At 47.1% G+C, this 21,742-nt stretch overlaps 1 protein-coding gene and 1 pseudogene across 4 annotated transcripts; one reads left to right on the top strand and one right to left on the bottom strand.

The window, feature by feature from the left end:
• Window positions 1-571: 571 nt before the first annotated feature.
• On the top strand, window positions 572-13,188 carry LOC122864706 (annotated as a pseudogene).
• A 3,923-nt stretch (window positions 13,189-17,111) lies between these two features.
• LOC122864562 (zinc finger protein 235-like) lies at window positions 17,112-19,382 on the bottom strand. 4 transcript variants are annotated; one of them, XM_044172123.1, is made up of 3 exons: window positions 18,678-19,375; window positions 17,738-18,292; window positions 17,112-17,621 (listed from the first exon to the last, which is right to left on the bottom strand). In XM_044172123.1, exons 1-3 carry the CDS (start codon window positions 18,868-18,870, stop codon window positions 17,569-17,571), a joined length of 801 nt encoding a protein of 266 aa, XP_044028058.1. In that variant the 5' UTR covers window positions 18,871-19,375; the 3' UTR covers window positions 17,112-17,568. The 4 variants fall into 4 exon arrangements, with proteins under 4 accessions (XP_044028058.1, XP_044028059.1, XP_044028056.1 ...); XM_044172124.1 differs by having other exon boundaries at window positions 17,888-18,292; window positions 18,678-19,368; XM_044172121.1 differs by having other exon boundaries at window positions 17,112-18,292; window positions 18,678-19,382.
• Between the last annotated feature and the right edge of the window lie 2,360 nt (window positions 19,383-21,742).

Here is a 21,742-nt window from a genome sequence, read left to right as displayed (position 1 = left end):
AATTAATCAATTGCATTTTTGCCTAATAAAAGAAATAATTTGCTATATTCTTTTTAATGACTTGCATGAGCCTTGCATCCATTGAATCGGTCAGTTTCTTTATTTCTCTGGACCTATTTTAGCCGACGCAGTCTGCACAGCCTCCCAGATGCTGTTCAAAGATGTGTACTGCTTTCCCCGACAGTAGATGTCACGCAGGAGGACGGCCCTCAGGTTTTCAATGGGGTTTAAAGGTCCGGTGTGGAGGATTTAGCGGCCTCTAGTGGTGAAACTGCAGTTTGCAACCATTTGAACACCGCTCGCCTCGCCCTCCCTCCCAAGCGTGGAGGAGAAACTACGGTGGCGGCGAAACTCGCGAAAAACACGAACGGCCCTCTCTAGAGCCGGTGTTTGGTTTGTCCGTTCTGGGCTACTGTAGAAACATGGCGGTGCAACATGGTGGCCTCCGTGGAAGGGGACCCGCTCCCTCTGTAGATATAAAGGCTGATTCTAAGGTAACGAAAACACAGCAGTTCTTATTTTCAGATGATTAAACACTAATAAAAACATATAAATATTATATTTCAACCGACAGCTGCTCCTAAATGTTACATACTAGACCTATAATGTTTAAATTTCGTCTGCTGCTCATGAACAAGAAAGTGATCTCCAGATCTGTGTTTTTTCCCCCGATACATCAAGGATCAGTCTATGTGGTTTAAGACTATCTGGATCAGAGTTCCTGGCTGGTCCTGGTTCTGTCGATGAAGCTGTGAGGCCTGACGACTGACGTAGTTGTGTCTTTTAAACGTTTTATACCAAGCAAATCTTTTGTCACAAACGCTGCAGCTGTATGGTTTCTCCCCTGTGGGTTCTCATGTGTCGTGTCAGAGTGCTACTCCGTGCAAATCTTTTACCACAAACTGAGCAACTAAATGGTTTCACTCCTGTATGAATCTTCATGTGTCTCTTCAGATGTTCCTTGTAACCAAATCTTTTCCCGCACTCAGCTGCTGCTTCTTCTTCTTCTTCTTCTGTGTTATTAGCGGTAGCCTTCAGGTGCAGTACAGCCACCTACTGACAGAGAGAATATAACTCTGGTGTGTTTTTTTTATTTTTCTCATTTTATTTTATTTAATAATGAGTTAATGTGCAGTCAGAGTTCCGGTCCACACTCCAGTCCAGCTGGTGGCGGTAATGCACCACAACGTTGATACACAACCGCCATAAAACGTCACGCAGAAGAAGAAGATGATGACGTAACGCGCGGCTGAGTGTTAGCAAAATGGCGTCCGCTTGTCAACGAGTCCCGTTGTTGTGTTGAGGAAGAGCCTCTGTGTGTCCGGATAAACCCGTCTGAACGGACTCTGTGCTGAAGGTTTCACCTCTGACTCATCTCCCGGTAGCCTACAGAGCTACGGGAGTTAGCTTAGCATGCTAGCTGCCGCCAGAGCGCCGGGGACGGGAGTTAGCTTAGCATGCTAGCTGCAGCAGCGCCGGTCAGAGCGGCTGTTTGACGGAGAGCAAACAGCGTTTCTGACGGAGTTTGTGGAGGAAAAGTTGGCGTCATTGTGTGAAAATGTGTAAAGTCCAGATGCTGAGAGCGCTGGTGAAGCAGCGACTAACTGCGGCTGCTGAGGAGATATTTGGGCTGTTTGAAAGGACGATAGCAGAGTACGAGGAGGAGCTTCGTCGTTCAAAAGAGGAGAACGAGCGACAGCGGGAGCTGCTGGCCGCTGTTTTCCAGCCTCAGCTTCGGCTGCACAGAGCAGGTCTGTCCGCTTCACTTCTTCTTCTCTCGCGGCCGTATTCTCAGCTTTACGGTAACTTAACGGCGCTGAAACGGTTAAATGTTTCCGTTTGTGACTTTATTTCGCTTCTTTTCTCGCATTCAACAAACAGCTGTTACCGTAAACAGACTCTCACGCTGTTTACTGACGTCATCGTGACGTCTTCAGCCTCGTTTTAACCTCAGCGGAAACATGGTGTATACTACATCCGGTTTTCAAAATAAAAGTAACCCGGTTTCATTTGTGTTGAGTGCTTCAGGTTAAATTAATGAATCTATTAAAGTAATTTAAAGGAAACGTTCCTTGTAAAGGAAAGTAAAATGTCTTCTTCGTTTCACCTCCCACAGCTAGACAGATGGACGCAGAAACAACCGTAATCATTAGTTAGTGTATCGATACTTCTGATGCTCCGCGTCTCATTAGACCTGTCAGTCAGATCCACGCTCTTAATGGGGATCCAGCGGATACAGAACAGCATTTTAAATACTGAGGAATTTACTTAGACGGCAGCTCGTCCTACAAAATGTAAAATTCAGATTTGAAACTGACGCTCAGCTGCTCTTAACTGGTCCCAATACGAAGACGCTTCCACCCCCAGTTAGCACGAAATCAGTTTTCCTCAATGTGTTTCTGTCTTTCGGTGTGTCCTGCAGACGTCCAGCAGCTGTCGCTGAGTAGAGAAGAGGTTCCCCCTGAGCAGCAGGACTGGAGCCCCAGTCTGGACCAGGACCCAGTGCCCCCACACATTAAAGAGGAACAGGAGGAGCTCTGGACCAGTCAGGAGGGAGAGCAGCTCGAGAGGGCTGGAGGAGGCCGATATCACCAAATTCCCATTCACTCCTGTCCCTGTGAAGAGTGAAGAAGATGAAGAGAAACCTCAGTCCTCACAGCTTCATCAAAGCCAAACTGAACAGATGGAAACAGGAGCTGATGGAGAGGACTGTGGAGGACCAGGACCAGCCAGGAACTCAGATCCAGATACACATTTACAACCTGACACTGATGTCAAGACTTCAGATGCTTCTGAACCTGAGACTGAAATCAGTGATGATGGTTGGGAGGAGACCAGAGACCCTCGGTCAGGTTTAAACTCTCTGAAAAATAATAACGTACCAGCGAGTGGAATGAGTTGTAATGAATGCAGGAAATCGTTCAGCTGCACTGAGTGTGGCAGAAGATTTAGTCAAAAGGGATATCTGACAATACACATGGCAGTCCACACCGGAGAGAAACTGTTCAGCTGCTCCGTCTGCGGGAAAAGATTCCCTCACAAGGGAAACTTAGTTCGTCACATGAGATTTCATTCAGGAGAGAAACCGTTCAGCTGCTCATTTTGTAAGAAACACTTCACGCGGAGTGACCACATGGTGAAACACATGAGAATCCACACAGGAGAGAAACCCTTCAGCTGCTCAGTGTGTGGGAAAAGATTCAAACAGAAGGCCACTTTGCAGCTGCACATGAGAACTCACACGGGAGAGAAACCATTCAGCTGCTCGGTTTGTAGCAAACGTTTCACACAAGCAGGAAGTCTGACTCAGCACATGAGCATCCACACAGGAGAGAAACGATGAAGCCGCAGTGTTTGTGAGAAAAGATTCACTTGGTATAAAGACGTCAAAAACCACGACTGTGTCGGCCGTCGGTCCTCACGGCTTCATCAAAACCAAACCCTTACTACCGAGTACCGATTCACGTTAAATCAGTCGGTGCCAGGTTTCGGTACCTGAGAGCGCATCTGGGTGAGAGAGTAAAGCATAGAGAGAAAGAGAGCGAGCGGCAGAGTGACGGTGAATGCAGAGGAGAAGCCGAGCAGTAAGTGAACAGTGGAGGTCCGTGAATAAAGGCTGCAGCTTCTCAGCACCAAAGCAAAGCTCCCGTTGTTTCCCAACTGCTGGAACAGCGTCGCTATGACGATCAGCCCGCCTACTTTGAGGGGGTACTTCCCGCTGTCTGAATCCCACGCTGTGCGGCAAAGCTGGCGTAACGACGGCTCTTCTTTACGGCAGTATTGCGGGATCGCTGTGTAAAAGGGGCGAGCTGGAAGCGGTCGCAAGTGTTGTTACACTTTTCAAAACTCACGGCAGAAAACACTCACTGCATAAGCTGACGGGGGCGACACGTCTGACCTGAGGAAACACTGAAGAGGGTACCGTGTCTGCTAGTCTCAAAGCCAAGTCCCCGCAGCTAACGTTAGCACGGCTGCAGCTAACGTTAGCACGGCTGCAGCTAACGTTAGCTGCAGCTGCAGCCGGCAGGAGGAAGTTAACTTACCTCCATGGACGACTAAACTTTAAGTGAGGCAGTGAGGTAAAATGTTCTAAATAAATAACATGTTGAAATCCAGAAGTTTGGACTCATTTTTTTACAACTGAAACTACATTTTTGTTATTACAGAGTACCGAAAAAAGGTACCGGATCAAATGTGCGCGGTAGCCAACCGTAGTTGAAACGTTGAACGTGTTTTGAGATGAGAACCAAAGAGTAAGAACGTCGCTGTTCGACAGCAGAGGCCTCACGTTCAGTGTTGGGTATTGTTTCGCTTCTGATCCTGGTTCTTACTGACTTCTGGAAACGAGTCTTCAGATCAAATGAGCATGAAAATAAAAAAACCTGATACATTACCTCGTATTAAACAACTAGAATGAATATATACTGGTCTTTTTAGATATTTTTTGGAGTTTTGACCTCTTCGCACTTTTTCTCTTCTCACTGAAGTTGTGCCAGAAATCCTCCTCTGCTTCCAAAATATTACGTACATGTAAATATGTTTTCTTTCTTCCTGTTTCATTAGTTTTCCTGCATTCATGTAAAATCAAGCAGTTATCACAATGCAGTAATAAACAGAACAAATGCAATATCACGTCACAGGTTCTCCGCCGGCCACAAAGCTGAATCCAGTCAGTAAGCTTAATAAATGATTAAATATTTGAAATGAGCAGATTAATTAGTTTCTACTTTCTACGCATTTTAATATGACTTCAAATGAAGTTATTCAGCATGAAATTAACCAGAAAAATTTAGCCTGTTCTGTATTTTCTTTCCTAATGGCGCCATCCAGCTGCGACACGCCGGCTGCGTCATCAGCGTTTCCCCTCGGTATCACGTAACAGCTGACGTCACGTGGAGAGCAGAGGGGGAGCGGGCGGGGGATTTAAATAGGAAGCACCTGCCTTGTACACTTTAGACCAAACGATCGTGGATCGGCCGCCAGTTGTAGCTCAGCGCTTTACTGCTTTTTACAAACCATCAGAAACACCTGCAGACTCGCTTCAGCGAGGCGAAGCGTCTTCGGCAGATAACTGCAACATGTCGGCACTTTGTAATCAGCTGCATCAGTTTCTGACTTAGTCATTTCTGTTCATAACAGGTTTATGATGTTTTGCAAAGCAGCAGTGTTTCCATGTGTTTACAGAAGATGTTGGGAATAAAGAAATCACACAAGCTGAACAACAGTCCTAGTAAATATTAACTGTAATTAGTTATATGACATTTTTCAGTAAAACGTCAAACTATCACTGAGATTTTAATACGAAACTAACGAGGCAGCAGGAGTTTTATATAGGCCCTACATAACTGCGACCTGACCGTGGATGTGTTTTCTTGCACCAAATGCAGAACTGCAGTGCACTTTGACAGCAGCCTCCTCCTCACCGGCCTCTCTCTAATACCAAATTCCAAACGTTATTGGACCGAATGGATCAACTTCGGATACTGAAACGCTTCATTTTCTGCTCCTGGCTACAGTTCTGCTGCTTGCTAGTGTGCTATTTAATTTGCAGCACATTTTGTGGTGGTCGACGACAGAACGAGCAAACATTAACCTCGCAGATGCATGAATGATGACACCACACTGGTATTGACCATGGAGGTGCTAGTAGCACAGTCTCTGGTTGTAGAAGATGCTCAAACTTCCGTCTAACGAACTTCACCTGTTGGAGCCTCTGACGGACAGCAGGGCCTGATGTTGAAAGATGTGAAGGAGAATTCATCAGAGCCCGACTGCACTGACGCTAGGCGGGTTTTTTTTAAAACCAGCTTTATTTATAACGCACTGCAGATGAGTACAACAAACGCAATGCTTTACAATCCAAGTTAAGGTTTCCTGTCCAAAACAGAGTCAAACCTCGTAAGAAAGGATGTTTTCGATTTATACACAGGAAGTAACAACAGAACAGATGTTGTTGAAAAGAAAAACAAACAGGGTTGAAATTATATAATAACATAAAAAGTATACAAGTAGAGAATATAGTGCGCATGCGCCAACGTGCATGCTGCCTGTTGCCGTTGCTTTAAACTTTCCCTTTTTCTTCCAAACTTGGGTAACTTGTGTGTAAGTGTAATTTAAAGTATGCTCTTTACGAAAGAGCCATCGTTGTGGCTGTTTACATCCCCCCCTCTGCTAACCCGGCATCAGCGTGCAACGCCACTCACACCGCCACAGCGCAGCTCCAGACTCAACACCCGAGTGCACTCATATTAATCTCAGGTGACTTCAACCATGTCAGTGTTTCAACAACACTGACTAATTTCACCCAGTATGTGAGCTGTCCTACTAGGGAGGAGAGGACACTGGACCTGCTGTATGCCAACGTTAAGGACGCATACAGCTCTTCCCCCCTCCCCCCTCTGGGTAGTTCAGACCACAACCTGGTTCACCTTAAACCCTGCTATGTGCCTCTGGTTGGTTAAAGCCAGCCCACAAGGACAGTGAAGATGGTCAATGTTTTGGAGGTGAGGTGACAAACTGGGATGCACTCTGTGAGCCTCATGGAGAGGACACTGATGGCTCACTGAGTGCATCACTGGCTACATTAACTTCTGTGTGGACTGCAATGTCCCAACTAAGATGGTCCATTGTTACCCAAATAACAAACCGTGGGTTACAAAGGACATCAAGGACATTCTAAATGCCAAGAGGAGGGCCTTTACTGATGGTTATAGGGAGGAGGTGAGGGCAATCCAGGCCGACCTGAAGGTGAAAATCAGGAGGCCAAAGAGAAGTACAGGAGGAAGCTGGAGAGAAACTCCAGCAGAACAACATGAGGGAGGTCTGGAGCGGCATGAAGACCATCACTGGCTTCAGACCGACTGGCAGCAGAGGAGTTGAAGGCAGCTTGGACAGGGCCAACGAACTGAATCTGTTCTTTAACAGATTCGACACACCGGCTCCTGCTCATCCCCCTCTAACTCAGCTGCTGTCGGCCCTCAGACTCCTCTGAGTACTCTGCTCCCCCTCCCCATCAGGCTAACGGCCCTCTCCAGACCGACGACTCCCCCTCTCCCCCACCTGTAACCTCTGCTGTGTGCCTGACTGCTGACCAGGTGAGAGGACAGCTGATGAAGCTCCACTCAACACAAGGCTGCAGGCCCCGATGGCGTTAGCCCCGGGTGCTAAAAGCCTGTGCCCCCAGCTATGTGGAGTCCTTCAGCATGTCTTCAACCTGAGCCTGAGTCTTCAAAGGGTCCCCATTCTGTGGAAGACATCTTGCCTCGTTCCTGTGCCGAAGACGCCACGTCCCGGTGGCTCCGAGGACTACAGACCGGTGGCACTGACCTCCCACAGGAAGTCATTCCTGCCTGTGGCCATCAGACTCTTTAACTCCTCCCTCTAAGGGTCAGTCTGTATGACCCGAAGTCACTAAACTGCACACTGATCATTAACATCTCTGCAATATAATAACATTTAAACATAAAGTCTCCTCGCACAGGACTGCAGTTCCAGAGCTGAAAGGTTCACAGTGACTCTACTTGTTTTATTAACAGAACAGCTGATGTTTCTAATGTGATGATCACAGAAACTCATTAGCCAATAAATATCGATCGCTGTTCTCCCTCCAGTCCAGCAGGGTTCGCTGTTCGCTTCGCTGCCGTCCGGGCGAAGCGTCGTCGACGCGGAACTCCGTGTGTGTTTACGTCCCCGCTGGCTCTTTGTCCGCAGAACCGGGGGACGATGTGCGCCGTGCAGCTGCTGCGGGTGTCGGTACAGGAGCGGATCAGCGCCGCCGCGGAAGACTTTCTGCTGCGGGTGGAAAAAGGACGAGAAGCGGCTGAAATCCCGGCGCTGAGAGCGCTGCTCACCGAGCGGCTCGCGGCGGCTGCGGAGGAGATCGTCGGGCTGTTTGAGGAAACGGTGGCGGAGTACGAAGACAGAGCCGAGCGGTCAGAGCGGGAGATCCGCCGCCAGAGGAGGCTGCTCGATGCCGTGCTGAAGCCCGAAGTCAGGCTGCACAGAGCAGGTCAGTCCCCGCTCCCCGCGCCCGGAGGACCCGGAGCGCCCGGAGGCGGCAGACATGCTAATGTTAGCTAGCATCGCTAACATCGGAGTTTTTACTAAACCGAAACATTTTTCTGACGTTTTCTGTCCGCAGCCCGAGACACAGTGAGATATACTACAGTACTGCGCAGTAAAATATGAAAATACCTTTATTCAAACTAAGATAAAACAACAAATACTTTGTTAGCAGGTAACAACCGCAACTCCCACGAGCCTTACACAAAGCAGCGGCAGCAAAGCCTTATGGGAGCTGTAGTTTTAGATGCTGTCAAACCAAGCATTGCGTTACCTTCGTTGTTGTCTGCTGAGCCAGTGACCCGGATGCTGCGGAAACACCTGCTTCAGGTGGAACTACAGCCCGCCAGTGACGTCACTAAAGAGCACGAAGACTTGAATTAACTTTATTGAGATTAAAGTAATAAAAGGAGGATAAACGCCCCTATTAAAACCCCCAAATGTCTTTTTTCAGACATTTTTAATGTATACTGAGAACATTTCAGTTAAAAGTGTCAATAACTCATTTCTACCAACTTCAAATGTTTTTATTGTTTAATTTGTCAAAATATGGCAGAAGTCTGGTTTGGGCTTAACGTACCCGTTAAGTCCAAATAAGCCCACTTCATGATTTGTTGATGAATAAATAGATATTTTAAAACATCTTAACAACACAGCCTGTCCTGCTCGCATGTGTGACCTCTTATCTGTTTCCTTTCTGTCTCCGCTCCCGTCCGATAAAGACGCGAGACCGGCCTGTTTGCCGTGTCACAACCCGTCTTCTCTGGAAAGCAGCCAAAAAACTATTTACGAACTAAATCAGAACGACAGCGGGAACGACTCTTCGGCGCTTCATCTTTCCGTACGTGTCGGCGTTCGGTCTGCGTCTCCGTGCTGTGGCGTCCTGTTGGCTTTTGAAAACAGTTTGCAGGTTCAACGCTGATGTTCTGAGGATAGTAAACGAGTCGGTGTCAGGATTTACAGTTAAACAGTAACTTAAATTCAGTTTAAACGTGTCGGCTGGTGGTTTGAAACACTGTAAAAACACATTTTAAAACATTCAGTTGATCGTGAGGCGACTTCAGTCGCAACACCTCGAAGCTCGCGCGTCATCAGCCGATAACTTGAGCCAAATAAACAAGAAAGAAGCCAACATCTCTGCAGTTCCCACCTTCTCCTGGGCTAAACGTAGGCCACAGTGTCTACAGTCACATGTATAATATATCATATTTAAATGTGAGTATCAGTTATCTGAGTGGCGGAGCTGATTCGTCAGCTGACGTCAAAATTAGGGAGGAAAATGGTTCAAAGGTCAAAATGGAGAAAATCGCCATCGAAACGCAGTCAGGTGGGTTTAATGGGAACGTCAGTGAAGTTTTATTTTATTCTCACGCACGTGACATTAAAACACCTGTATGAAATAAATCTATAAGTGGTGCGCTGACGTGACACGAGAAGCTATTAGCTCCTTCACTTCCAGACAGTGTGACTGTTCTGCAGGCGTCCCTTTACGCCCACCAGGTAAAAAAGTTAGTTACAAACTAAATAAAGATAAACATACACATTTATTGTCTATTTAACAGCGTAATAATATAAACTGCACGCAGTAACGTAAACTGTGTCGTTGCAGTGAACCGGCTGCTGTACTGATGCAGCACGCGGTCTGTTTGCTAACATGCTAAAACTCATATCTTCATTTCAAAAGTAATTCGAGTAATATTCTAACATTCGTCTCATTCAGAACACGAATTACTTCAATTTCGACAACAAATGAGCGTTTGTCAAAACAGGAGTAGAAGTATGTAAAAACTGTTGCCTTCTGAGGAAACCGAACCTTCTTCGGGATCGTGTCACACACGTGCCGATGACTCGATATCGACAAATCTGATTGGCTTACAATAAAAGTGTCATTTGTGTAACGAGCAGCTTCATTGGAAGAAACATCACTCGGCACAAATGAGGACGTTTAACGGCTTAATGGGGACGTTTACCCCGATGATCAGACGGCAGTAGTTTGACAGGAAACAAAAGAACCACGAGCAGTATTTTGTTATGGTGGCGATATCGTTAACTAGTAATCCAACGTGCTTCTTCAAGATTACTCCTAACGGGAGAAGAAATCTATATTTATGGATCTGGAGCTCAGCCAATCACGCAGGGGCTTCCATAAGTTTTGGATCGTGTCACGAGCCTGAAACAGGTGCTCTGTTGTTTCTACACTTAGTGGGGAAACTACAATGGCGCGTCGCTGCCGCAAGGGATTGTGGGGCGGCATTTCTCTCCTTTGGTAAAGGATGGTCCGGCGTGTCCTGTCCTAAAGGAGATAAGAGAGGAAGCGTTGAAGCAGCTTTCCTTGGCGTTTAGAGGATTCGACCAGCTCTTATCATGGCTGCCGCTGAGATACTTCCGGGTCATTTCACTCAGTCAGGAACCTTCCTGAGCCAAAGAGACTCGCCCACCGCTGCCTTCGCCTCCTTTTTCCTAAAATCAACGATCAGCTGCTTGGTTTCGCTGACGTCGAGCAGCAGGTTGTTGATTTCCTCCTGATATGTGGAACTCAAAATGATTGTTATAACTGTCACGTAAAATAACATCACGCACGCTGAGGCCAAACCTGCCCCCTCGCACTCAGGTATGATCACAGCTTTGAAAGACAGGGAGCGAGTCTGTCCTCTACATGGAGCATCAGCTGGTGAGGATGCTGACGTTTAGCTCGACCTGTTAGCTTTAGCCTCAGTTGTTGGCTACATGAGTAAAAAATGACTAATACTGACTCAGAAGGGTAGTTCAGGCGAGGCGGGGCCTCCACTGTAGAACCTTTTACATGTTGGACATATAGTCGTCACAAGTCATTAACATTAAGCATTATAATCTTAAAAAACCTACTTTTCAACTCATTTCAGTCCAGTTTTAACGGCTAGACGTCAGCTCTGTTATCAGCTGCTCCAACAACAAACTGGGATCCGGACTGTGGAGGTCGGACAGAAGCTACGTTCGTGTTATTTCTTCACAAAGACGGCGTTATAACCGAACTCGTGTTTTAGAGACTGAAGAACTTTCACACAGACGACCTTCATCTGTCGCAGAGGGCAGCAGTGAACAACCCAAACACTTCTGCTTCCACCTTCAGTGTAAATGCGTTCAGTTCAACTGCGCCACCAAAGTAACGGAAGCGTCGCTTTAGAGTTCAAGACATACGTCAGTCACTGGATTAGTGTCGCTTTGGACAACAAAGGTACGTTTTTTATAATGTGTGTCTGTCTGTCTTTCACTGTGTCCTGCAGACGTCCAGCAGCTGTCGCTGAGGAAAGAAGAGGTTCCCCCCGAGCAGCAGGACTGGAGCCCCAGTCTGGACCAGGACCCAGAGCCCCCACACATTAAAGAGGAGCAGGAGGAGGTCTGGATCAGTCAGGAGGGAGAGCAGCTTCGAGGGCTGGAGGAGGCCGATATCACCAAGTTCCCATTCACTCCTGTCCCTGTGAAGAGTGAAGAAGATGAAGAGAAACCTCAGTCCTCACAGCTTCATCAAAGCCAAACTGAACAGATGGAAACAGGAGCTGATGGAGAGGACTGTGGAGGACCAGGACCAGCCAGGAACTCTGATCCAGATACACATTTACAACCTGACACTGATGATGAGACTGAAGACTCTTCTGAACCTGAGACTGAAGACTCTTCTGAACCTGAGACTGAAGACAGTGATGATGGTTGGGAGGAGGCGAGAGACCCTCAGTCAGGTTTAAACGCTTTTAAAAATGAAGTCTCTGAAAGTGGAATGAGATGTAGTACTGCTGAAAAACCACTTAGCTGCTCAGAGTGTGGGAAAAGATTTGGTTGGAAGGGAAATCTAAAGAGACACATGAGGATTCATACGGGGGAGAAACCATTCAGCTGCAGCGTTTGTGACAACAGATTCACTTGGCTTAATCAACTCAAAAAACACAAATGTGTCGGTCGTCGGGTCCTCACAGCTTCATCAAAACCAAACTGAGGAGAACAGAGAGGCAGAGCCTCCAGCCAGCAGCTCAGCTGGACAGATGGAAACAGGAGCTGATGGAGAGGACTGTGGAGGACCAGGACCAGCCAGGAACTCTGATCCAGATAAACATTTAGATCTACTTAGTGATGACAAGACGGAAGACTCTTCTGAGACTGATGACAGCGATGATGGTTGGAAGAAGACCCGAGAACCTCAGTCAGGTTTAAACGCTCAGAAAAATGATGACGTCTCTGTCAGTAATTCGAGACGTAGAACTGGTGAGAAACCGTTCAGCTGCTCTGACTGTGGGAAAAGATTTGGCTCCAGGGGACATCTGCAGAGACACATCAGAATACACACTGGAGAGAAACCGTTCAGCTGCTCAGTTTGTAGCAAAAGTTTTACACAAGCAGGAACTCTGACTCAACACTTGAGCATCCACACAGGAGAGAAACGGTACGGCTGCAGCGTTTGTGACAAAAGATTTGCTTGGTATAATACGTTTAAAAGACACAACTGCGTTGATCGGCAGGCCTCACAGCTTCATCGAAAGAGAGGCAGAGCCTCCAGCCAGAAGCTCAGCTGGACGGATGGAAACAGGAGCTGATGGAGAGGACTGTGGAGGACCAGGACCAGCCAGGAACTCTGATCCAGATAGTTTTAAGCCACATAGACTGATCCTTGATGAATCAGGAAAAATCCCCACAGATCCGGAAGTCACTGTACTGGGTTCAACTGCAGTTTCTCTTTTGCCTCATGCTGAGATAATAAAGCTGCAGTCACACAGGCCTGTGGTTGGTCTGCTGATAGGAAACCGACATTCACTCTAACACCTGTGTGTTCTACGAAAGAGTATCTGCATCTGAAACGGTTCGTTCAAACTGCTGAAATGGTTTTTCTCCTCTTGTGCACAAAAACACAAAACACTCAGAGCTTCTGCGGACACACTAACAGTGTTTTTGTCTAACTCGGTTCACTGAGCTTTGACTCCCGACTATAGAAGACTGTTACTTTTACTCCACGAACCGCTCAGACTGGATACTTCATCTAACTGGCAGGAAGGTCCTCGAGAAAACTCAGCAAACCCAAAACTTTATCGAAATGTAAACATTAATTCTGAATGTACATTAATTCCCCTTTTTTATAAGCATAATAAAATATTGTCTTTACTTGGTGTCATATTCCCCTTAATGCTCAAAGGCCTTCTGCTTCTGCGAGAGTTACAGCAAAGACAGTATGAAACCGTCTCCATGTGCTGGACTGGTTCAGCTCCAACCCAGCAGTCTATTTTGAAGCTCGACCGCCAATGGCCATGTTACTGCTAAACAAAGTGGAGGTGTTGCCTTAATCTACACTATTTGAATTTTTTAGATATATACATACACACATTTCAAGTGTCTTTAAAATGTAAAAGTTAAGATAAAATATTTAAAACTTCAAAAATAGGGAGAGACCGATGAGATGCATAAAACCACATCAAGAGGACTCAAAACACCGCTCTAAAAACTATATATAGATATTATTTAATTTTCATCACACTAACAGAAAAAAATAACATCTACAAACAGACTTTCAAACACACACCCCACATTCAAAAACAACAAAACTCAAGCCAGACTAGAATACAACAGTGTTTCAGCCTATCAATAAAAATAAAGCATATGGCAAAGAACAGCAAAACTGGACATCAAGCAGCAGACTTCAGCTAACATTCGGGAAAGTTAAGGTGTCTAACATTCGGGCCCCAGCTACTCTCAAATGTTTCATGAAAAACGTGTGTTGCTTCAAAGCCTCTCAGGCTGTTTCCCTGAGACTAGTTTATCCTCTTTGCCGTTAACATACCAAACATGAGAGTCTGCTGTACAGTGTGTGGCAGTGCAAGAGAAGCTCCGGAGTAACTTGGCAACGATCACCTGTGGCTTCTCGCGGTCTCCCGATTTCCTGCGATCTGCAGAACTTCTCTGATAACTTTAGAAACCGCTTCAGGGGAGCTCGAGTCCGGTTGCTCATCAATGCCGACTATTCGGATCTTGCGCCGTCTCATTCTCCCCTCCGTGTTCTCGCATCGGTCTTTTAAAGTTAACCATCTGGCATTGAAGGCTGGTAACCGTGGCTTGTAGCGACACCACTTCATCTGACCATGTTGATAATCCGCCCTTCATGTGGATGACTTCTGATTTCACGTTATAGTTCTTCAGAGGCCACACCTGAGGTTTCGGTCCGGATGGAGGATTGGTCCGAGTTACCTGGGCGTACTCTGCCTCGTGGTTCTTGTCGACCGTGAAGCGCTATCACCGTATTTATATTTTTGGAGATTTTCCTCAATTCAGATCGACGTTATTTTGCATAATTCGACTTCTGTTGTCTTTATGGTGGCCTCAGTGAACTTTCAGGCTCGTCTTCATATAAAGATAGCTGTTATGAAAATATTTGAGATTCTGCAGGAGTCCTGTTGAAGGTCCAGCGTGAAACATTCAGGAGCAGCTGTCGGTAGAAATAGAATATAATATTTAAGTATGTTTTCATTAGTGTTTAATCACCTGAAAATAAGAATTATTGTTTTTTCGTTACATTAGAATCAGCCTTTATATCTACAGAGGGAGCGGGTCCCCTTCCACGGAGGCTGCCATGTTGCACCGCCATGTTTCTACAGTAGCCCAGAACGGACAAACTAAACACCGGCTCTAGAGAGGGCTGTTCGCATTTTTTGCGAGTTTTTTGGCCACCGTAGTTTCTTCTACACGCTGGGAAGGGGAGGGTGAGGCGAGCACTGTGCAAATGGTTGCAAACTGCAATTTCACCACTAGATGCCACTAAATCCTCCACACTGGACCTTTAAAGTCCCTTAAGACTCTCCAGTTGATCCAGAATGCTGCGGCACGTGTACTGACAAGAACTAAGAAAAGAGATCATCTCTCTCCAATATTAGCTTCTCTGCACTGGCTCCCTGTAAAATCCAGAATAACATTTAAAATCCTTCTCCTCACCTACAAAGCTCCAAATGGTCTGGCACCATCGTATCTTAAAGATCTCATAATACCTTATTACCCAACTAACACTGCACTCCCAGGATGCAGGGTTACTTGTGGTTCCTAGAGTCTCCAAAAGTAGACCAGGAGCCAGAGCCTTCAGTTATCAAGCTCCTCTCCTGTGGAACCAGGTCCCAGTTTGGGTTCGGGAGGCAGACACCATCTCCACATTTAAGAGTAGGATTAAGACTTTCCTCTTTGATAAAGCTTATAGTTAGGGCTGGCTCAGGTGATTCCTGAAACATCCCTTAGTTATGCTGCTATAGGCCTAGACTGCCGGGAGACTTCCCATGATGCACCTCTTTCCTCTCTCCTCCTCTCCCTCTCCGTCTGTATGCACGTTTATCCCATTACTGCATGTTACTAACTCGACATCTTCTCTCTCCCGTAGTTTTGTGCTTTCTCGTCTCCCTCCTCTCTCCTTCTGTCGATTTCAGCAGGTATTTCTGCCTCCAGAGCTGCAGAGTCTGGATCTTTGGTTGTGGGCCACCTGCTGCCCCCGTGTTCCTGCAGAGTCTGGATCTGTGGTTGTGGGCCTCCTGCTGCCCCCATGTTCCTGCAGAGTCTGGATCTGTGGTTGTGGGCCACCTGCTGCCCCCGTGTTCCTGCAGAGTCTGGATCTGTGGTTGTGGGCCACCTGCTGCCCCCGTGTTGGCACCATCGTATCTTAAAGATCTCATAATACCTTATTACCCAACTAACACTGCACTCCCAGGATGCAGGGTTACTTGTGGTTCCTAGAGTCTCCAAAAGTAGACCAGGAGCCAGAGCCTTCAGTTATCAAGCTCCTCTCCTGTGGAACCAGGTCCCAGTTTGGGTTCGGGAGGCAGACACCATCTCCACATTTAAGAGTAGGCTTAAGACTTTCCTCTGTGATAAAGCTTATAGTTAGGGCTGGTTTGGGTGAGTCCTGAACCATCCCTTAGTTATGCTGCTATAGGCCTAGACTGCCGGGAGACTTCCCATGATGCACCTCTCTCCTCTCCCTCTGTATGCATGTTTATCCCATTACTGCATGTTACTAACTCGACATCTTCTCTCTCCGTAGTTTTGTGCTTTCTTGTCTCTCTCTTCTCTCCTTCTGTTGCTTTCAGCAGGTATTTCTGCCTCCAGAGCTGCAGAGTCTGGATCTGTGGTTGTGGGCCACCTGCTGCCCCCGTGTTCCTGCAGAGTCTGGATCTGTGGTTGTGGGCCACCTGCTGCCCCCATGTTCCTGCAGAGTCTGGATCTGTGGTTGTGGGCCACCTGCTGCCCCGTGTTCCTGCAGAGTCTGGATCTGTGGTTGTGGGCCACCTGCTGCCCCCGTGTTCCTGCAGAGTCTGGATCTGTGGTTGTGGGCCACCTGCTGCCCCCGTGTTCCTGCTCGACAGCTGCTGCTACAGTTATTGTTATTGGCTCTGTTACTGATGCTGACATTATTCTTCCTATAGCTGTCATTCCTCTTATTATTATTATTATTATTATTATTATTATTATTATTAATATTAACACTACAATTACATTTCTATTTAAAAATAAATAAATTCTAGGTGGTATTTGCATTGTGCCTCCCTCTCTCTCAAAACCTAACACGGCAGCGGGTCTATAGGAAAAGTGCAATGAGAAATGAGTGTAATGTGTTGAGTTCTTCAGATGATTGAAACCAAACATCAACAGACTGACTTTAATGAAAAGAGAAACCCTAATTTAATAACAGCCATCTGTCAGAGCACACCCCTGCTTTCTACTGTAATCCTGTTCCTCCTCCACCTGTGTGTGTGTGTTAGCTGCTGTAATTAGCATGTCTTATCTCGACTGGACGCTGCGAGCTAAATGCCATCCCGTCTCTGATCTTCGTTGATGACCTCCGTCTGTCTGATCGCCGCTGAAATGAAAGGTTCTCTGAATCAGGTGCAGCTCGTCTCTGATTGGACGATCAGGCTGAGCTCAGCTGATGAAAAACACACAGCTGGAGGTCGACAACAGAGAAGGAGGCATAAAATAAAATACAAGTTTCCTTCACCAGGTGACAAAATAGAGTAAAAACAAGTCAGATCCACATAAAAGACAGAAAGTAGAAGAAGTTATAATAAAGAAAATTTACTCACATTCAAAATAAAATCAACTGAATCAAGAAGAAAGGAAACAACTGACTCGCTCATTAACCTGCTAACTGCAAGTCCTTTACCACAAACTGAAGCTGAGTGACTAAATTGTTTATCCCTTGTGTGGATTTTCCTGTAAATTTTTACAAAGTTAAAGACGTCAGGATCAAAAACAGGATGACATCACCAGAACTGTCCAATGAATGAGTTACATGTCAGTCCATGTGACACATTAAGACTATCTGGATCATAGTTCCTGGCTGGTCCTGGTCCTCCACAGTCCTCTCCATCAGCTCCTGTTTCCATCTGTCCAGCTGAGCTGCTGGCTGGAGGCTCTGCCTCTCTGTCCTCCTCAGTTTGGTTTTGATGAAGCTGCGAGGACCGACGCCCGTCACACTGGTGGGTTTTGAGTTGATTAAGCCAAGTGAATCTGTTGTCACAAACGCTGCAGCTGAATGGTTTCTCTCCTGTGTGGCGTCTCATGTGTAACTGTAAATGTGCACATCGTGAAAAACATTTGTTACAAAGTGAACAGCAGTAAGGTTTTTCTCCTGTATGACATCTCATGTGGTTCTGCAAATGTATCTTCTGGCCAAATCTTTTACCACAAACTGAGCAGCCGAATGGTTTCTCTCCCGTGTGAATTCTCATGTGTGTCTTCAGATTAGAGTTTTGGTTAAATAGTTTACCACACTCGGAGCAGCGAAATGGTTTCTCACAGGAATTATAGCCGCTATTTTTTAGAAAATTTAAACCTGACGGAGGGTCTCTCGTCTCCTTCCAACCGTCATCACCGTTTTCAGTCTCAGGTTGTAAATGTGTATCTGGATCTGAGTTCCTGGCTGGTCCTGGTCCTCCACAGTCCTCTCCATCAGCTCCTGTTTCCATCTGTTCAGTTTGGCTTTGATGAAGCTGTGAGGACTGAGGTTTCTCTTCATCTTCTTCACTCTTCACAGGGACAGGAGCGAATGGGAACTTGGTGATATCGGCCTCCTCCAGCCCTCGGAGCTGCTCTCCCTCCTGACTGGTCCAGAGCTCCTCCTGCTCCTCTTTAATGTGTGGCGGCTCTGGGTCCTGGTCCAGACTGGGGCTCCAGTCCTGCTGCTCAGGGGGAACCTCTTCTTTCCTCAGCGACAGCTGCTGGACGTCTGCAGGACACACTGAAAGACAGAAACACATTGAGGAAAACTGATTTCATGCTAACTGGGGGTGGAACCGTATTAGGACCAGTTTCCTTTAAATGACTTTAATAGATTCATTAATTTAACCTGAAGCACTCAACACAAATGAAACCGGGTTACTTTTATTTTGAAATCCGGATGCAGTATACACCATGTTTCCGCTGAGGTTAAAACGAGGCTGAAGACGTCACAATGACGTCAGTAAACAGCGTGAGAGTCTGTTTACGGTAACAGCTGTTTGTTGAATGCGAGAAAAGAAGCGAAATAAAGTCACAAACGGAAACATTTAACCGTTTCAGCGCCGTTAAGTTACCGTAAAGCTGAGAATACGGCCGCGAGAGAAGAAGAAGTGAAGCGGACAGACCTGCTCTGTGCAGCCGAAGCTGAGGCTGGAAAACAGCGGCCAGCAGCTCCCGCTGTCGCTCGTTCTCCTCTTTTGAACGACGAAGCTCCTCCTCGTACTCTGCTATCGTCCTTTCAAACAGCCCAAATATCTCCTCAGCAGCCGCAGTTAGTCGCTGCTTCACCAGCGCTCTCAGCATCTGGACTTTACACATTTTCACACAATGACGCCAACTTTTCCTCCACAAACTCCGTCAGAAACGCTGTTTGCTCTCCGTCAAACAGCCGCTCTGACCGGCGCTGCCGCAGCTAGCATGCTAAGCTAACTCCCGTCCCCGGCGCTGCTGCAGCTAGCATGCTAAGCTAACTCCCGTAGCTCTGTAGGCTACCGGGAGATGAGTCAGAGGTGAAACCTTCAGCACAGAGTCCGTTCAGACGGGTTTATCCGGACACACAGAGGCTCTGACGGCTCGCTGCTGCTGCTTGAGATGCTTTTAAAAGAGAAGAGCGAAACAATAGATGACTTCTTCTTCTTCTTCTTCTTCTTCTTCTTCTTCTTCTTCTTCTTCATGTTTTATGGCGGATGTGTATCAACGTCATGGTGCATTACCGCCACCAACTGGACTGGAGTGTGGACCGGGACTTTAACTACACCTTCACTAATGATTAATTAAAAGAAAATAAACTGAGATGAATAAAAAAAAATTTAAAATGAGTAAATAAATAACTTCTATAACTAATCGCAGCATTGTGGGTAATGACACCACAGTTAAACTTTGAAAATCCGAGGGATGGAAGAACATCGGCAAAGAGCGGCGGCAGCTCTGGGATCAGGAGATAAGAGCAGACTGTCGCTGTCACTAATGAGACGACAGCAGATAACTCTTCTCTCCAGACCTCCGTTGTGAAAGATCTCGTAAATTAAACCTGGTCTTTATTTCTTTAAGGTTCGGCGTCGTGTTTTACATAAAGTGCTGTTTAACCCTGTGGGACCAAACCTCTCTCCTGGTTCTCCCCGTTTTCCTCATCACACCGACTTTCCTTTGACTGTTGTATAACTTCTTGTTCTTCTTCTTCTTCTTCTTCTTCTTCTTCTTCTTCTCCTCTGAGGTTTAACGGCAGTTTGCGTCACTGCCGCCTCCTGGAGTTAGCTAACGCTACAGTGTCCGGCTGACTTCCGTCCTTCCTCCCGTTCGCCCTGCTCTGTTCATCGTGTGCTTCCTCTCTCAGGTGTGTTCCCTGCAGGTAACAGCTGACATGCGCTGCTGTTTCCGGCGCCGGACACGTTCGCGGTGCTTCCCGCCCGGGTTCCCGTATCTCAGTCTGGTCTACTTCCTCCTGTTTCCTGCCCGTGTTGCACGGAGTAGCCTCTTATCTCCTGATCCCAGAGCTGCCGCCGCTCTTCGCCGATGTTCTTCCATCCCTCGGATTTTCGAAGTTTAATTGTGGTGTCATTACCCACAATGCCCCTGTGCGCAGGAGCCCCACTGAGTGTGAACGCAGCGTTTCAGTAGTCGTGAGAGTATTATTTCAAGCAGACGTTCTGCAGATGCTGCTGCTGGCTTTGCTTCTTCGACCCGCTCTAAAGCCTTAACCTGAAGTAACTCTGAATCTACCTCCAGTCCAGGACCCACACAGGGGCTGCGGGCCGCATCACCGTCAGGGTCCCAGGTCTCTCCTGCGTCTCCTGTCCAGCCAAGACTTGATTTGACTGTTTCCTCCCTTTGCCAGTTGACTCTGAGCCGTTTCCTGCGTAAACACATTTCTCCCACCTCGACCTGCAGGACGCACAGGACCTGGTGCTGAGGACCTGGACCACATCTGATCCTCCAGGCACAGGTTTTGATGCGGATCCATGTACTTCACTCCCATAACCAGCCTTGATCTAAGTGGCTGTTTCATCAGCTCCCCTGTCCAACGCTACAAGGCATCTCATCACATTTATAACTTTCTCCACTTTGAGCGTGATCCTCCATGTTAGTCTGGAGTCACTTCGTCTTCATGCGCTTCTTCTACGTCAAAGAAAACTGCTGCTACTGTTTATTCATCCGTGCTTTCCTTACTTCATCTTCTAGACGTGTTCCCGGAGCCAAAGTGCCCCTTTTGACATCCTGCAGTTATCTCCTGTCTCTCTAAAAACGACACCAGTCTTTCATCGACCGTTCGTTCAGTTTACATGTGTGCGATGTTTCCCTGGCTGCACAGTGACCGCCTCCTTCCAACTCACAGGGATCTACTTTCCTCCCACACTTTATTAAACAGTATTACTAATGTGTTTAGTCCTCCTGTACTTAAAGGCGGGGTCAGCGGTTCTAATCCAGTACGCGTCTTTTTGTCAGATTCGGTGAATCTCTCCTCTCGGTCCGCTAGCTGTGCGTTCGGCGTGAGCGCTGAAACCCTCCGGTGTTCGTGCTCAGCCCCGGCTCTGCGAACAGGAAACTAACAAAGAGGCTCGGACCGAGCCGCACAGCGCTGTTCAGCCATGATGTGTGTGTCAGCTGACTCTCTAGTTTAAAATCTGCTGTTGTTGTGATGTTAGCTGTAGCAGCAGGAGAGTTGTGAGCGTCGCTGTCTGGAGCTGCTGTGCTCGCTGGGAAACCGTCTCGTCCTCTCTGGCTGTTAGCTTAGCAGCAGCGGCTGTAGCGACAGTTTGCTAACCCGCAACCTAGCTAAGCTAACCCACAACCTAGCTAAGCTAACCCACGGCCTGGCTAACGTTAGTTACAGTACTTGCTGCGTCGCTGTTCGCTCTGGATCGTGGTGTTGGATTTCTCCAGAATCGCGTGCCCCCTCCTTTAAGTGTTTCGTCGTCGCAGAGCGTATTTCCTTCCCCGGTGCAGCCGTTGCAGCTTCAGCCAGCGCCCAGTTTGAACTCCGCCGCAGTAAAAAGGTCGTGTTTTCAGATTTAGCTTTCTCCCTTCTTCCCTCCTCAGACAGATTATTAGAACTGTGTCCTTAACGAACGTTTGAGCCATTAACCTGCTTTTCCTTTATCAGTTACTGCTTTTAAACAGCACCTGGGAAACTTTTGCTGCTGCTTCACGAACCCTGCAGCTCTATATGTAATATATATGTAATATATATGTA

The sequence above is a fragment of the Siniperca chuatsi genome, linkage group LG17 (assembly GCF_020085105.1).
Source record: "Siniperca chuatsi isolate FFG_IHB_CAS linkage group LG17, ASM2008510v1, whole genome shotgun sequence".
In the NCBI taxonomy this organism is placed as follows: domain Eukaryota; kingdom Metazoa; phylum Chordata; class Actinopteri; order Centrarchiformes; family Sinipercidae; genus Siniperca; species Siniperca chuatsi.
The sequence above is the reverse complement of the archived record's forward strand: the minus strand, read 5'-3'. Positions and strand labels throughout refer to the sequence as shown.

What these genes read in the sequence shown, in the direction of transcription:
- LOC122864562 (XM_044172121.1), bottom strand. Translation starts at nt 18,870, where the DNA reads ATGTGTAAAGTCCAGATGCTGAGAGCGCTGGTGAAGCAGCGACTAACT. An exon ending in GCTTCGGCTGCACAGAGCAG is followed by an intron (nt 18,293 to 18,677) that starts GTCTGTCCGCTT and finishes TCTGTCTTTCAG; the next exon opens with TGTGTCCTGCAGACGTCCAG.